The 17,048-nt window shown below is 45.2% G+C and overlaps 1 protein-coding gene across 1 annotated transcript in view; it reads right to left on the bottom strand.

Annotated features, from left to right (window-relative positions):
- The window catches only part of LOC142261093 (uncharacterized), a 111,880-nt gene that overhangs the window by 21,633 nt on the left and 73,199 nt on the right, over nt 1-17,048 (bottom strand). The window contains exon 6 of the mRNA XM_075332098.1: nt 6,929-7,006. Coding sequence (XP_075188213.1) covers nt 6,929-7,006 — 78 coding nt within the window. The remainder of the gene's footprint in view (nt 1-6,928; nt 7,007-17,048) is intronic.

The raw sequence follows: 17,048 nt of genomic DNA, 5'->3' as shown, positions 1-17,048 counted from the left end.
TGCTGTTTCCTTTTGTCTGAGACGCTATGCTGGTATAATTACTACTGATCATTTCATTTTGGATCCAGGGCAGGAGATGACCGGTTCACTGTGGACACTTGTTACGGGAACACTGTGGACCCTTCTCCCTGCATGGACTCTGGGCGAGTTTTTTTAGCCCTGATTCTCTCTGAGAGAAATGTGCAAGTTACACTTGTTTTTGAGGGCGGGGGCGCTGTACACTGGTGTGCAGGGTTCCATTTCCCTCCTTGTTTTTTTCGTTTATTGTTGTATTTTGCAACTAATATGTGGGGTGGGGTGTACCTCAGTCGTGCCGCTCAACCTAATGCTAACAGGAATTGGTGGAGATTGCCTTTCTCCCCCAGGAATGGAGTATGCTCCGGTTTATTATTTTTTAACCTGCTCTTATGGCAACATCACTTAATATTGTAGCGTGGAATGTTAGAGGGCTTGGGGATGTGAATAAGAGGTGTGCTATATTTACTCATTTGCAAAAGTTTCTCCCGGCTATTCCATGTTTATCTGAGACCCACATAGTAAGAGATAATGTTCATTGGCTGAGGAAGTTATGGATCACACATGAATATCATTCCACATACTCGACCCATGCACGGGGTGTCTTTGTGTTGGTGCACAAATCCATGCCGTTCTCATGTACAAAATCAGAGGTTGACCTGGGGGCAGATTTGTTTACTTTGCACGCTGTATGGTATACAATTTATTCTGGTTGCGGTATACATCCCTCCACCGTACTCAGTCGAACCAGTAAAAAGAATCTTGTCTGTTTTAGAGGTGCTTCACACATAGCGAGATCGCTACCGAAATCGCTGCTATGTCACGGTTTTGGTGACGCAACAGTGACCTCATTAGCGATCTCGCTGTGTGTGACACTGAGCAGCGATCTGGCCCCTGCTGTGAGATCGCTGCTCGTTACACACAGCCCTGGTTCGTTTTCTTCAAAGGCGCTCTCCCGCTGTGACACACACATTGCTGTGTGTGACAGCGAGAGAGCGACGAAATGAAGCGAGCAGGGAGCAGGAGCCGGCATCTGGCAGCTGCGGTAAGCTGTAACCAAGATAAACATCGGGTAACCAAGGGAAGCCCTTTCCCTGGTTACCCGATATTTACCTTCGTTACCAGCCTCCGCCGCTCTCTCTGCCAGTGCCGGCTCCTGCTCTCTGCACATGTAGCTGCAGTACACATCGGGTTAATTAACCCGATGTGTACTGTAGCTGGGAGAGCAAGGAGCCAGCGCTAAGCAGTGTGCACGGCTCCCTGCTCTCTGCACATGTAGCTGCAGTACACATCGGGTTAATTAACCCGATGTGTACTGTAGCTAGGAGAGCAGGGAGACAGCGCTAAGCAGTGTGCGCGGCTCCCTGCTCTCTGCACATGGAGCTGCAGTACACATCGGGTTAATTAACCCGATGTGTACTGTAGCTAGGAGAGCAAGGAGCCAGCGCTAAGCAGTGTGCGCGGCTCCCTGCTCTCTGCACATGTAGCTGCAGTACACATCAGGTTAATTAACCCGATGTGTACTGTAGCTAGGAGAGCAAGGAGCCAGTGCTAAGCAGTGTGCGCGGCTCCCTGCTCTCTGCACATGTAGCGACGTTATGATCGCTGCTGCGTCGTTGTGTTTGACAGCTAAGCAGCGATCATAACAGCGACTTACAAGGTCGCTGTTACGTCACAGAAAATGGTGACGTAACAGCGACGTCGTTGTCGCTGTCGCTATGTGTGAACCCAGCCTTAGACTCCTTCCCCCTGTGCCGACTCTTCTGATAAAGATGTAAATATTTGTTAAAATCCCCTATCTAGATAAGCTACATTCGGGGAACATATCAGAGGACGCTGCCCCAACTTCATTTGCTAGAATGCTGACAGAGCTGGGTTTGGTAGACCTTTGGCGTGCCCAACACCCCACAACCAAACAATTCTCTTGCTACTCTAGCTCCCACCACACTATGTCACGGATAGACTTGGCTATTGGGAACACACTTATGACCTCATATATACAAAAGGTGGCCTATCTACCTAGAAGCGTATCTGATCACTCACCACTACACGTTACGCTTTCATGGGGAAACCCCCTCGCCCTGTCCAGACCTATCTGGAAACTTAACCCCTTCTGGATCAAGCTCATAGGGGGATCTTTACATGATAATATTTTAGAATACTTTCAACTTAATGAGTGCTCCACACCATCACACATAGTCTGGGACTCTATGAAAGCCGTAGGGAGGGGCATCTATATTAGAGAAATATGCATACGTAAAAACCAAAACAGACGCTACACCCAAAGTCTGATTCAGGGAGTATCTGTTGCGGAGGCTGCGGTGGTGCTCAACACGACAGAAGAAACTAAAAACACTCTAGAGAAGGCACAAATGTCACTCAAAGAAAATCTCATGTCGGCGGCAGCAAATAAACAATACTTCCTCAAACAAATACTTCATAGAGGGGGAAGGAGTAGGGCACCTACTAGCCACAGTCATTAGGGCGCAGGAAGGATCTTCATATATAAATAGGCTGAAGACGGAGTCGGGTGACCTGGTAACGGAAAGTGAGGGAGATAAAGACGTATTATATGCGACTATACACATCAGACTGTGACCTTACAGAGAATGCGGTGGAACAGTACTTGGATGATCTCTCTCCCCACACTGACTGACGAGGATAGAGATTTGTTGGATCGGGACATCCTATTGGAAGAATTAGAGGAAGCACTTGGCCAGGCACAAAATGAAAAAGCTCCGGGAACGTATGGCCTGCCTGGTGAGTTTTATAAAACGTATGCACCCTTGCTGCTACCTAAACTACTTAAGGTATCTGAAGAATCTGAAAGGCAGGGGGTCCTCCCGCCCTCTATGAGGGAAGCTTTAATAGTCTTAATATTAAAACCCGGAAAAGATCCAGAAATACCGGATTTGTATCGCTCAATCTCTCTCCTACAAACAGATGTTAAATTACTGGCCAAGGTGCTCGCCAATAGGATGTCCCGAGTTATCTCATCTATTGTACAAAATGATCAAACAGGAGTTATTCCATGTAGCGCCACATCTATGAACCTCAGAAAATTATATTTGGGAATTCAACATAGTTCTGAGAAGCCAGGGGAGAGGGCAATTTTGTCCTTAGACGCCGCTAAGATATTCTATAGCCTAGAATGGGGGAATTTGTGGGCTGTACTTCGGAAAATGGGTTTTGGACATAGATTTATAACTTGGGTGAAGCTGCTATATGACTCACGGTGGCGAAGGTTAGGGTTAATGGCAGGGTCTCCGAGTCTTTTCCTCTTGGAAGAGGTACTAGACAGGGGTGCCCGCTCACGCCCTTGCTATTTGCTACTGCAGTGGAGCCGTTGGCAGTGGCAATACGGAAGTCCAGGGAGATTACCGGATTTAGGTGTGGAGCCGTGGAGCAGAAGATATCATTATATGCAGATGACCTACTATTATACCTAGACAGGGTACATTCCTCGATTTTGCCGACAATGGATATCATTCAAGAATTTTGGCGGAGGTCTGGCCTTCGAATTAACTGGTCCAAGTCGACTTTAATGCCGTTAGACCCCCTCCCGATAGATTTCTCGGACTTGCAGATCCCAGTTCCTGTGGTCCGAGAATTCAAATATCTGGGAGTAACCGTGCCCAATTCCGAAGGACTTCCGGGCTCTAAATCTGGAACCCCTGTTGCAGCGGTTCAGAGCAAAAGGTACACACCTGGAGCCGCTTGCCACTATCAAATATTGGTAGATCTAACTTAATTAAAATGGTAATGATGCCACAGCTATTATCTCTCATACATAACTCTCCAGTGTGGATTTGTAGGGAGAGTTTTGCAAAAATTAATACACTATTCCGGGAACTTATCTGGAAGAAAAAAAAACAGGCTAGGATTCGATTGTAAGTGCTACAGCGGGGAAAGGAGGAGGGAGGATTGGCGGTACCAAACCCATATATATATTATATAGCTTCCCAGATGCAACATCTTAGGGGTTGGGGCAAAGAAGGAGCGTATGATACCAGTGGTGATATAGTAAAAGAGGGATCGGTATGGATATATCCAGGCTGCCGGTTGGATATGGGACAAAGACAGATAAATGGGGCACGATATCCCACGTTGGCTATGATTTTTAGGGTATGGGACAGGGATAAGTCTCTTTTTCAGATAAATGGGCCTACAGAGTTCTGGCCACTGTGGCAGAATCCAGACTTGCCAGAAATTAAAAAATTAGTGGGGTTCAAACATTACATATGCTACTTACATCTGAGTCCTCTAAAGGTCTTATTTCGGAATTATACAAAAGATTATTACCTGCCCATCTGGAAGCGCACCCATTGATTGTTAAAAGCAAATGGGAACTGGACGTTGGCCCCTTGATGGAAGACCAGTGGTCCGACATTCTAGAACAGGTCCCTAAGCTGGCGGTCTCTGAGTGCCAAAGGCTGTCTCAAATATATCTAATCCATAGGGTGTATAAAACTCCCAGTCTACTATTTAGGATGGGACTTAGACCAAATGCACAATGTGTTAGGTGTGGACAGGATGATGCCCATTTGATACATGTTATGTGGGAATGTGGACATATTAGTGATTTCTGGAAACAAACCCTGGGACTCATAGACCAAATATATCATATCACAATACAACCGTCGCCTCGCCTAGGTTTGTTGAGTCTATGGGAGGGAGGACTAGACCCGGCCTCTCCAACAGCCCTGGGAATAGCACGTATCCTGTACCAAGCAAGAAAGCTACTGGCATATCACTGGTTAGATCCTCTACCACCAACATTACTGGAGCTTAAAAACAAATTAAATAACGTCATAAGATTGGAAAGGGGAGTTTATTTAAAAAGAAACACATTGAGAAAGTTTTACAAAATTTGGCAGCCATGGATGGAGTCGCCGGGTCTCCCCTCCAGTGCACTGGTTCAGGATGCAATGCTGGACCGGTTACTGTTCTGCTTGCAGTGATGGAATGGGTGGAGAGTAACCCTAAAACTAGTGTTTCTGTGGCAAAGTGGACTCTAAGTAACGTTGTGGGAGGGGGCCGGAAGAGTTTGATTGATGACTGTATGGAGAGAGAGAGGCAAGTGGGTATGGAAATAGGATGCGGAGCGACATGGCTGATGGAGGAAGCTTTTCCGTCAGACAGGCATTATTGCATAATTTAATTTTTGTTTACTTGTGAAGCCACACTGTTTGTAGGCTCATTTTCTACAATATAACTGTGATTTGAAAACCTTATTACTGTTTCTATGTATATACAGAGGAAGAACCTGATTTATATACAACATATACTTATTTGATGTATCCCGTTATTAGCCATATGAGAAGTGATATATTCTCTCTGTACTGATTCTTAATTAATAAAAAAAATCTGATTTTAAAAAAAAAAAAATAATATATCACTACAGACATTTCCAGAGTCTATCACCTCCCCGGTCATATCCTCTGTTATTCCCATAGATAATGATGTAATGTGATGACATCAGAGCCTCTCACCTCCCCGGTCATATCCTCTGTTATCCCCATAGATAATGATGTAATGTGATGATATCAGAACCTCTCACCTCCCTGGTCATATCCTCTGTTATTCCCATAGATAATGATGTAATGTGATGACATCAGAGCCTCTCACCTCCCCGGTCATATCCTCTGTTATCCCCATAGATAATGATGTAATGTGATGACATCAGAACCTCTCACCTCCCCGGTCATATCCTCTGTTATCCCCATAGATAATGATGTAATGTGATGACATCAGAGCCTCTCACCTCCCCGGTCATATCCTCTGTTATTCCCATAGATAATGATGTAATGTGATGACATCACAGCCTCTCACCTCTCCGGTCATATCCTCTGTTACTCCCATAGATAATGATGTAATGTGATGACATCAGAACCTCTCACCTCCCCGGTCATATCCTCTGTTATTCCCATAGATAATGATGTAATGTGATGACATCAGATCCTCTCACCTCTCCGGTCATATCCTCTGTTACTCCCATAGATAATGATGTAATGTGATGACATGAGAACCTCTCACCTCCCCGGTCATATCCTCTGTTATTCCCATAGATAATGATGTAATGTGATGACATCAGAACCTCTCACCTCCCCGGTCATATCCTCTGTTATCCCCATAGATAATGATGTAATGTGATGACATCAGAGCCTCTCACCTCCCCGGTCATATCCTCTGTTACTCCCATAGATAATGATGTAATGTGATGACATCAGAACCTCTCACCTCCCCGGTCATATCCTCTGTTATTCCCATAGATAATGATGTAATGTGATGACATCAGAACCTCTCACCTCCTCGGTCATATCCTCTGTTATCCCCATAGATAATGATGTAATGTGATGATATCAGAGCCTCTCACCTCCCCGGTCATATCCTCTGTTATTCCCATAGATAATGATGTAATGTGGTGACATCAGAGCCTCTCACTTCCCCGGTCATATCCTCTGTTATTCCCATAATGATGTAATGTGATGATATCAGAGCCTCTCACCTCCTCGGTCATATCCTCTGTTATCCCCATAGATAATGATGTAATGTGATGATATCAGAGCCTCTCACCTCCTCGGTCATATCCTCTGTTATCCCCATAGATAATGATGTAATGTGATGACATCAGAGCCTCTCACCTCCCCGGTCATATCCTCTGTTATTCCCATAGATAATGATGTAATGTGATGATATCAGAGCCTCTCACCTCCCCGGTCATATCCTCTGTTATTCCCATAGATAATGATGTAATGTGGTGACATCAGAGCCTCTCACCTCCTCGGTCATATCCTCTGTTATCCCCATAGATAATGATGTAATGTGATATCAGAACCTCTCACCTCCCCGGTCATATCCTCTGTTATTCCCATAGATAATGATGTAATGTGATGACATCAGAACCTCTCACCTCTCCAGTAAGATGGAAGATTATATCCAGACTCAGGTGTAATATCTTCTCCATAATGTTATCTTTGTCCTTAATCATCTTTTTTGGGTCAATCAGGAAAAAAATGAAAAGAAAACAACAGAAAATTGAGCCTTTATTATATAGAAGATGAGATGATAAGGAAATAAAACTAAAAGGAAAAAAAATACAAAAAACAACTATAAAGGGAAATAAAGGGAAATACAGTGGGAGAAATAAGTATTTGATCCCTTGCTGATTTTGTAAGTTTGCCCTCTGACAAAGACATGAACAGTCTATAATTTTAAGGATAGGTTAATTTTACCATTGAGAGACAGAATATCCAAAATAAAATCCAGAAAATCCCATTGTATAAATTATATAAAATTATTTGCATTTTGCAGAGAGAAATAAGGCTGTGTGCGCACGTTGCATTTTTTCCTGCATTTTGGCTGCATTTAAAACTGCAGCGTGTCATTGTCAAACATGCATGCGTTGTACTTCCCCAGCAAAGTCTATGAGAAGTCAACAAATCCCATGCGCACGTTGCTTTTTAAGGCAGCGTTTTGGATGCCAAATATTTTACAAAATCGATGCATTAAAAAAAGCAGCATGTCACTTCTTTTGTGCGTTTTGGTTGCATTTTCCACCCATTGAAATCAATGAGGTGTGTCAAAACACAACCAAACTGCGCTTGCACTGCATTTTTGCTGCGTTCTGCATGCTTTTTTGACAAACAGAATGCAGGTCTTTCGGTCTCTGTCGGTCCCTCCCTCTCCCCCTCTCATACTCACCAATTACCAGCGCGGCGCTGCACAGCTGTCACACTGCTTTGAAGTTTTCTCCTGCTTTTGAAAATGCCGGCCGCTCATTATTCCATCTCATATTCATCACTGCTTCCCCCGCCCACCGGCGCCTATGATTGGTTGCATTCAGACGAGCCCCCACACTGAGTGACAGCTGTCTCACTGCAACCAATCACAGCCGCCGGTGGGCGGGTCTAGGTAGTGCAGTAAAATAAATAAATAATTAAAACAAAAAAGGCGTGCGGTGCCCCCATTTTTGATACCAGCCAAGATAAAACCACACAGCTGAAGGCTGGTATTCTCAGGATGGGGAGCTCCACGTTATGGGGAGCCCCCCAGCATAAAAATATCAGCCAGTAGTAGCCAGAAATTGCCGCATCCATTAGATGCGACAGACCCAGGACTCTACCCGGCTCATCCCAAATTGCCCTGGTGCGGTGGCAAATGGGGTAATAAGTAGTTAATGGAAGCCCAGAGATGCCAATAAGTCCTAGGTTAATCATGGCAGGTGTCTATGAGACACCCCCAATGATTAATCTGTACGTTAAAGAAAATAAACAAACACCGAAAATTCCTTTATTTGGAATAACAGGAAAAAAAACAAAACAAAAAAAAAAAAAAACACCCTCTTTAACCAAATTACCCACCAAACACCCATCCAGATCTGACGTAATCCACACGAGGTACTACGACGCTTTCAGCTCTGGTACATCGGAAGCTGACAGCGAGCGGCCACAGACCACGACCGCTCTCTGTCAGCTCCATGGAGCAACTGAAGTGAATCGCGCTATCAGCGATGACGTCACTTAGGTTACCTGCGTGCGGGCACAGCTGGAGTCCTCCAACTGTGACAGCAAGTCGCCCGAGTGACTGAAGTGAGCCTCGCGATCAGCGGCGCCCTCACTCAGGTGATTTGCGGTCTTGGGTGGAGGACTCCGGCTGGCCCGGGTAACCTGAGTGACGGCACCGCTAATCCCACTGCTCACTTTAGTCACTCAGGGGATTACGGTCACCAGTGAGTCCTTAACTGGTGACCTCAAATCAGGCCGCGGCACACAGACAGAGCTGCACAATGACAATGAAGTCGGGTGAAGTTCATCCGAGTTCATTCTGATCGCGCAGCCAGTCATGCTCTATGGGGATGTAGCAGAGTTGAGTGGGAACGCACTGTCAAAAATGCATCCAAAATGTATCCAAAATACATGCGTTTTGGATGCATTTTTTTGTCAAACGCAGTGTTTATAGTTATCCAGTCTGCCAGAGGGTGCATTTTTTTCTGCACTTGACAGAACGCAGCGTGCACATATACCCTAAGTATTTGATCCCCTACCAACCATTAACATTTCTGGCTCCTACAGACACTAAGAAGCTCCTAATCAACTTGTTACCTGCATTATAGACGCTGTCTTACATTGTCCCCCGTATAAAAGACTCCTGTCCACAAACTCAATTAATCAGTCAGACTAAGGGGTACTTCTCACATAGCGAGATCACTAGCAAGATCGCTGCTGAGTCACGGTTTTTATGACGCACCAGTGACCTCATTAGCGATCTCGCTGTGTGTGACACTGAGCAGTGACCTGGCCCTGCTGTGAAATCGCTGCTCGTTACACACTGCTCTGGTTCATTTTTTGGACGTTTCTCTCCTGCTGTGAAGCACACATCGGCAAGTTTGACAGCGAGAGAGCAACGATCTGAATGTGCAGGGAGCAGGAGCCAGCGTCTGGCAGCCTGCGGTAAGCTGTAACCAAGGTAAATATCGGGTAACCAAGTGAAGTGCTTTGCTTGGTTACCCAATATTTACCTTGATTACTAGCGTCCGCCGCTCTCAAGCTGCCACCGCCGGCTCCCTGCACACGTAGCCGGAGTACACATCGGGTGAATAAGGAAAGCGGTTTGCTTACTAACCCGATGTTTACTCTGGCTAGGAGTGCAGAGAGCCAGCACTAAGCGGTGTGTGCTGGTAAAGAAGGTAAATATCGGGTAACCAAGCGCTTGGTTACCCGATATTTACCTTAGTTACCAAGCGCAGCATCGCTTCCACGCGTTGCTGGTGGCTGGTCACTGGCGAGATCTGCCTGATTGACAGCTCATTAGTGGCCATGTAGCGACGCACCAGCGATCCTCACCAGGTCAGATCGCTGGTGGGATCGCTGGAGCGTCGCTAAAGTGTGACGGTACCCTAACCTTTACAACATGGAAGACCAAAGAGCTTTCTAAGAATGTCATGGACAAGATCATAGACCTGCACAAGGCTGGAATGGGCTACAAAACCATAAGTAAGACGCTGGGTGAGAAGGAGACAACTGGGTGCAATAGTAAAAAAAATGGAAGAAATACAAAATGAATGTCAATTGACATTGATCTGGTGCTCCATGCAAAATCTCACCTCATAGGGTATCCAGGATCATGAGGAAGGTGAGAGATCAGCCTAAAACTACATGGGGGAACTTGTTAATGATCTTAAGGCAGCTGGAACCACTGTCACCAAGAAAACCATTGGTAACACATTACGCCATAATGGCTTAAAATCCTTCAGTGTCGGCAAAGTCCCACTGCTCAAGAAGGCCCATGTGCAGCTGACCCGTATGAAGGCCCATGTGCAGCCGGCCCATCTGAAGTTTGCCAATGAAGACCTTCATAATTCTGGGAGTCTGCAGCGAAGAAGCATTAAAAAGATATAGCGAAAAAAATAAAATATGTAAAAAACAAATACATTTAGCAAAAGTAGAAACTGAGAGACTCATTGCTAAGGAAAGCAAAACAAATCCCAAACTATTCTTTAATTATATAAACAGAAAAAAGATAAAAATTGATGGTGTCGGCCCTTTAAAGAACAATGAGGGTAAAATCATAGAGAGTGATGTGGGAAAAGCAAATGTTTTAAATACTTTTTTCTCAACTGTGTTCACACAGGAAAAGCATATGCCACGGGAAATGCAGAGTGATCATGTAAACGCTCCATTAAGTATGACCTGCCTAAGGCTGCTTTCACACATCCGGTTTGAGCGGTGTGGCTCAATCCGGCTGTGCAACCTATGCATAGGATGCGGCGAAAACACCGCATCCTTTGCATAAGTTTTTTATCGCTCCTGTCAGACTGACCTGATCAGCTTCTATGAGGATGTAAGCTCTCACATGGACCGAGGAGAATCATTGGATGTCATTTATCTCGACTTCGGTGAAGCATTTGACACTGTCCCACATAAAAGATTGATAAGTAAAATGAGAAAGCTTGGGCTCGGGGAATATGTGTGTAGATGAGTAGGTAGCTGGCTTAGTGATAGAAAACAAAGAGTGGTTATTAATGGCGCATACTCAGATTGGGCCAGGGTTACTAGTGGGGTACCACAGGGGTCTGTACTGGGACCTCTACTATTTAATATATTTATTAATGATCTGGTGGATGGTTTACCGAGTAAAATATCAGTATTAGCAGATAATACAAAACTATGTAAAATAGTTAACACAAAGGAGGACAGTTTGCAACTACAGATGGATTTGAGTAAATTGGAGAATTGGGCAAAAAAAGGCAAATGAGGTTTAACACAGATAAGTGTAAGGTTATGCACATGGGAAGGAGAAACAGATGCTACGATTACTTACTAAATGGAAAACTGCTGGGGAAATCAGACATGGAAAAAGACTTAGGTATCTTAGTCAATAAGAAGCTAAATTGGAGTGCCCAGTGTCAGGCAGCTGCCACCAAAGCAAATAGGGCGATGGGATGCATTAGAAAAGGTCTGGGGGAACGAGATGAAAACATCATTCTCCCTCTGTACAAATCACTCATCAGGGGGCGTGGCCTGGACGGCAATGTGAGGAGACGTGTCTGTGGAGCTCTCCTACAAACACCCATGATAAATACCTGAACACCGCTGTTATCACTGCCTCAGCCGGCTGTCAGGAAGATAAGGTGGTGAGGACTTATCTGGGGTGAGTCTGGTGGATGCAGAGCGGTGCCATGGTCCGTCGCAGGCAAAAAGATAATGGAGGCGGGAAAGTCCCCAGCTCTCAAGATGGTGCCATGATAAGGGAGGACGCTGAGAAAGCTAATGCAGCCTGTCAACAAAGAATGCAGGTCGTAGCAAGGCTGGAGAAGTTTGCCTGGACTCCAGAGAAATCACTTCAGCATATAGATAACAGAGGTGAGAAAGGAGAGGAGGGGGAAGACAATGCCAGCTCTGATGAGATGGGGGATGGTGAAGAGCAGCAAGATAATACAGGAGAGATGGAGAAAGCACATAGTGCAGAGGAGCCTACAGAAAACCCAAATTTAAAGGACGTTTTTGCAGTGGTGTCTTTTTGTAAAGAAGCTCTGACTACCCTGACAAAGCAAATTAAGGGATTACAGGCAGAGGTTGCTGGCATTAAGAAAGACCTCAAAAAAGCAGACCTAAGAACAGGAGCTGTGGAGGAGAGAGTGGGGATAACAGAGGATCACATTACAAAACTACAAAAGTCTGAAAAAGCATTTGCACAGCAGATAGCTGAAATCATGGCAAAAAACGATGATTTAGAGAATCGCTCTAGAAGGAATAACATCAGGATTATCGGCATCCCTGAGAAAGCGGAAGGAAGAAACACCACTGAATATGTAGAAGACTGGCTTAGGGAAAAAATTGGGACTAATGTCTTATCCAAGCTCTATGCCGTGGAACGTGCACACAGAGTCCCAATGCAGCCACAACCAGCAGGCAAGGGAAATCGCACTATGCTAGCCAAGCTCCTCAACTACAGGGACAGGGACACTATACTGCGAAAGGCAAGAGACATGGAGGATCTTATGATTGACGGCCAGAAAATTTCCATATACCTGGACTACTCCATTTCTGTCCAAAAGCTACGTATGACTTTTACTGGAGTAAAGAGGCGCCTGCGAGAGATTGGGGTGGAATACTCAATGATGTTCCCAGCAAAGCTAAGAGTGACGGCGTTGGAGCGGGTGCACTTTTTTACAACTCCGGAGGAAGCCATGCAGTCGTTGGACGCAAACGAAAAGCGGATCCGTTTGAAGGAATGAGCTGACTGAATCTGCAGTGTGTTGGAGAAGGTCGGCTGAGGCTCTACGACATCCTTAGGAGCTTACAGGGGACCCTTCTTGTTTTGTTTTTTTTCTTTTTTCCTCCTTCCCTTTGGGATTGAGGTAGTATGCAGGGGGAATGCGAAGGGTTTGATGTGAGCTTCGCAGGATATGGGGACTGCCTAATTAGGCGCGGTGGTGGTGTTTACAATTTGAGATTCCAGTTTAATTACTGTTCGCTATTTTACTGTTATATTGGTTGAGTGGAATGTGATTATACATAGAAAGGGTGGGAGTGGAGAATTGTTGGAAAAGGGACGAGTTTCAAAATGTGTCTAAGAGGGAGCGAGGGAGGTGGGGGGGAATTTAGTAGGGATTATGGACCAGGTTTGGAAAACCCGATGCTTCACGGGAGTACTCAAAAACAGGAAGTGGTGGGGAGCAGGAGGGGAGAAGAGCGGGGGATAGGGGGGAAAGGGGTAGGGTAGAGGCAGCATGGGGAGATACTACAAGGTTTGATGGTTTTACTGGGTGGGATAATGGGGGATAGAATTAAGGTGTTGAGTTGGAATATTAGAGGGTTATCAGATAGGTCTAGGAGAGCGGCAATAATTAAATATGTTCAAGACCAGAACCCGTCAGTAATATGTCTACTAGAAACGCATCTAACAAAGGAGACAACACATGTTTTAAATAGGAGATGGGTGCAGAAGGCCTATCATTCCACCTTTTCCAACTATGCAAGGGGTGTATCACTGCTGATCCATAACTCTGTGCAATATGAAGAGATAGAAGTGTATGTGGATAAAGAGGGACAGTGTGTGGCCGTCAAGTGTTAAATATTTGGCAGACTCATGTGTATAGCTACAATATATATACCACCTCCATATATGTGCACCAAACTAAGAGAGATAAGGGAGTTCTCTGAGAAGGGGGGAGTAATCCCTTTTTTTACTGGTGGGGGACTTCAATAATGTGATAGATCTGTACTGGGATAGGAGTAGTAGACCTCCAGGTATCCAGGATAGTTGTATGACTTCGTTTGGCACTCTTATTGGGGAACTTGGAATGGTGGATGCCTGGCGAGTGAGGAATGGGAGGGTATCCTGCTTCTCATGTTATTCGGCTTCACATAACACTCTGTCCCGCATTGACATGGCTCTAGCTAGTGATCTGATGGATGCAACGATAGGCGACGTGCAATATCTGACAAGAGTGATTTCAGATCATAGCCCGATTCTAGTGTCCATACGACGGGGGATCCTGACAGGGGGAAGGAGGGGAGAGTGGAAGCTTCATCCAGCATGGATCCGTCATATTAATATGGGGAATATAGAACGGGATCTCGGGGAATTCTTTATCCACAACGAGGGCAGCACTGGTCCCATGGTGGTATGGGATGCGATGAAGGCATACCTCAGGGGGCTCCTGTTCAGGGATATCTGTAAACGTAAAACACAGACGAGGCAGGATGAGAAAGATAGCCTGGAGGCCTTAGATAAGGCAGAGCTGGAAGCAATTCGGAGTAATACTACGGATGCGAAGCAAAATCTTAGGCAGGCGCATGAACAGGTTAATAAGATGCTTTTGGAGAAGGCGGTAAGGAAGCAGGCATTCCAAAAATTGCATTTTTATGAGGAGGGAGAAAAAGTTGGTCATCTATTATCGGTCATAGCTGCAGCTCTAAGGAGTAGTTCATTTGTGCATGGTATGGACACGGTGGAGGGGACACAGGTCACTGAGGTTGAGGAGATCCTTGGGGTCTTTAAAGATTTCTATCGCACGCTATATTCTTCTAGCGGAGAGGTGAGGGTGGAAGAGGTGGACTCAATTCTTGAGCGAGGTGAGCTTCCGGTGTTGTCTGTGGCAGATAGAGATAAACTGGAGTCACCTATTACTATTGATGAACTGGAGGGCGCTCTGCATGGCATGAGCAATGACAAGGCACCGGGAGCAGACGGGCGACCAGTTGCAATTTATAAACAGTTAGAAGAAATCCTATTACCCAAAACTATTGAAAGTCTTTGAGGTGGCGGAGGGGGAAGGTGTATTGCCTGAATCTATGAGAGAAGCAATAATAGTAGTAATTCCTAAGGAGGATAAAAATCCGAGGCTTCCATACTCATATAGACCAATCTCGTTATTAACAGCGGACGTGAAGCTTCTGGCTAAGGTGTTGTCAAACGGGCTGACTGGAGTTATATCTAACCTAATACATATGGACCAATCAGGGTTCATGGCCAATAGGTCGACAGCTGCTAATATCAGGAGATTATATCTTAATCTACAGTTGCCGCCTGAGAACCCTGGCCGGAGGGTGATCGCTTCACTAGATGCCCAGAAAGCATTCGATACTGTTGAGTGGGGGTATCTGTGGAAAGTGTTGCAACATATGGGTTTTGGCCCAGGGTTTGTAAAGTGGGTGCAGCTGTTGTATAATAGGCCTACTGCTGAAGTGAGTTAATGGTATGACCTCCTTAGCGTTTGAGTTACACCGGGGAACGAGACAGGGTTGCCCTCTATCGCCGCTCCTATTTGCTATTGCAATAGAGCCTCTGGCGGCGGCCATTAGGAAATCGAAGGGGATCCATGGATTTAGGTATGGAAACTTAGAGGAGAAAATAGCTCTTTATGCTGACGATTTATTACTTTTCTTGGGGGATCCGTCAGCCTCATTGGATCATGCCATGCAGATAATAGAGAAATTTGGAGAAGTTTTGGGACTGACCATTAATTGGTCTAAATCGAGCCTCTTTAAAGTGGATGGGGAAGTAACCTGGACAAATGATGATACTGGGGCTAACAAATTGAAGAGTGTGGACAAATTTAAATATCTAGGTGTCCAGATATCTCTGCCAGTAGAAAAATACATACAGGTGAACTTATGGCCGCTTCTTAAAAAATTGAGAGCCAAAGTGGATGCCTGGAACAAGCTACATTTGTCAGTTGTTGGAAGGGTTAATTTACTAAAGATGGTAGTAATGCCTAAACTCCTATACATACTGCACAATGCCCCTGTTGGTATTTCAAAGAAAAGATTTAAAGGGATAAACTCGCTGTTTAGGGACCTAGTGTGGGGTAAAAAGCAGCCTAGGGTGCGATTAGAGACTTTACAAAGGCCGAAAGATGAGGGGGGTCTAGCAATCCCAAATCCGGAATTGTATTATATGGCGGCGCAATGTCAACACCTCAGGGGCTGGTCTGATCGAGAGAAAGATGGAGGCATTAAAGAAGTGCTGGAATACATAGTGGATAGAAGTCCATTGGTAATGGGACTAGAGGATGGTGCGGTGGGGATCTTGGGTGGAACTTCTCCTACAATGGCACTTATAAACAAGACCTGGGATAGGCTGAAAAGGGTGAGAGGGGTGACCCGGTTAACTAAGTTTACACCTATCTGGGATAACAGTAATCTCCCGGAGATTCAGAAAATGGGGCATATTGAGGAATGGAGACGCAAGAGTGTAATATACATGCATCAGATATTGGACGGAGGAATTCTGAAATCGTTCCCACAGTTACAGAGTGAGTTTCAGTTACCGGCGTCCGGCTGGCTTCACTACAGTCAATTAAAACATGCGATTGCAGCCCAAGCAGCTAAACAAAGTGTGGACATACAGACTGACCTGGTACTGGAGTATGTGTGTAAGGGCGGAGGAAGCACTAAAGGGATCATTTGTGGCACATATAAAGATATACTACATACCTTTCTTTTAGACTACCCAATTAAAACTAAATCTAAATGGGAGGAGGAAGTTGGGCCGATAACGGAGGAGGTGTGGGAGAGTATCCTGGAGTATGTACCTAAACTCTCTATGAGCGAACCGGCCAGACTATCTCACCTATACGTGATTCACCGGGTATATAGGTCTCCCTTACTGATGTTTAAAATGGGGTTGAAAAGGAATTCAGAGTGTCCAAGGTGTCAGGGATCTGACGCAGGTATTTTTCATATGATGTGGTCTTGACCGAGACTTGTCTCCTTTTGGACTAAGGTTATCCACAAGATAGGAAGAACATATCGGTGTGTGCTTCCAAGGGAACCATTGCTATGCATATTGGGATATGTTGAGGAGCTTGGGATGGAAAATACTATGAAAATTGCCATTGCTAGGCTGCTGTATACAGCAAGAAAGCTAATCTCCAGGTCCTGGATTAAAAAAGACCCCCCCGACCAGGGGAGAGTACATTAAAAGGGTGAAATGTATTCTTCAGCTGGAACAGGGAGTGTATGAAACAAAAGGAAATGTTAAAATGTTTGAGAAGCTATGGTTTCCTTGGCTGCAATGCAAAT

Source organism: Anomaloglossus baeobatrachus, chromosome 1 (genome assembly GCF_048569485.1).
Source record: "Anomaloglossus baeobatrachus isolate aAnoBae1 chromosome 1, aAnoBae1.hap1, whole genome shotgun sequence".
Classification (NCBI taxonomy): Eukaryota; Metazoa; Chordata; class Amphibia; order Anura; family Aromobatidae; genus Anomaloglossus; species Anomaloglossus baeobatrachus.
The sequence above is the reverse complement of the archived record's forward strand: the minus strand, read 5'-3'. Positions and strand labels throughout refer to the sequence as shown.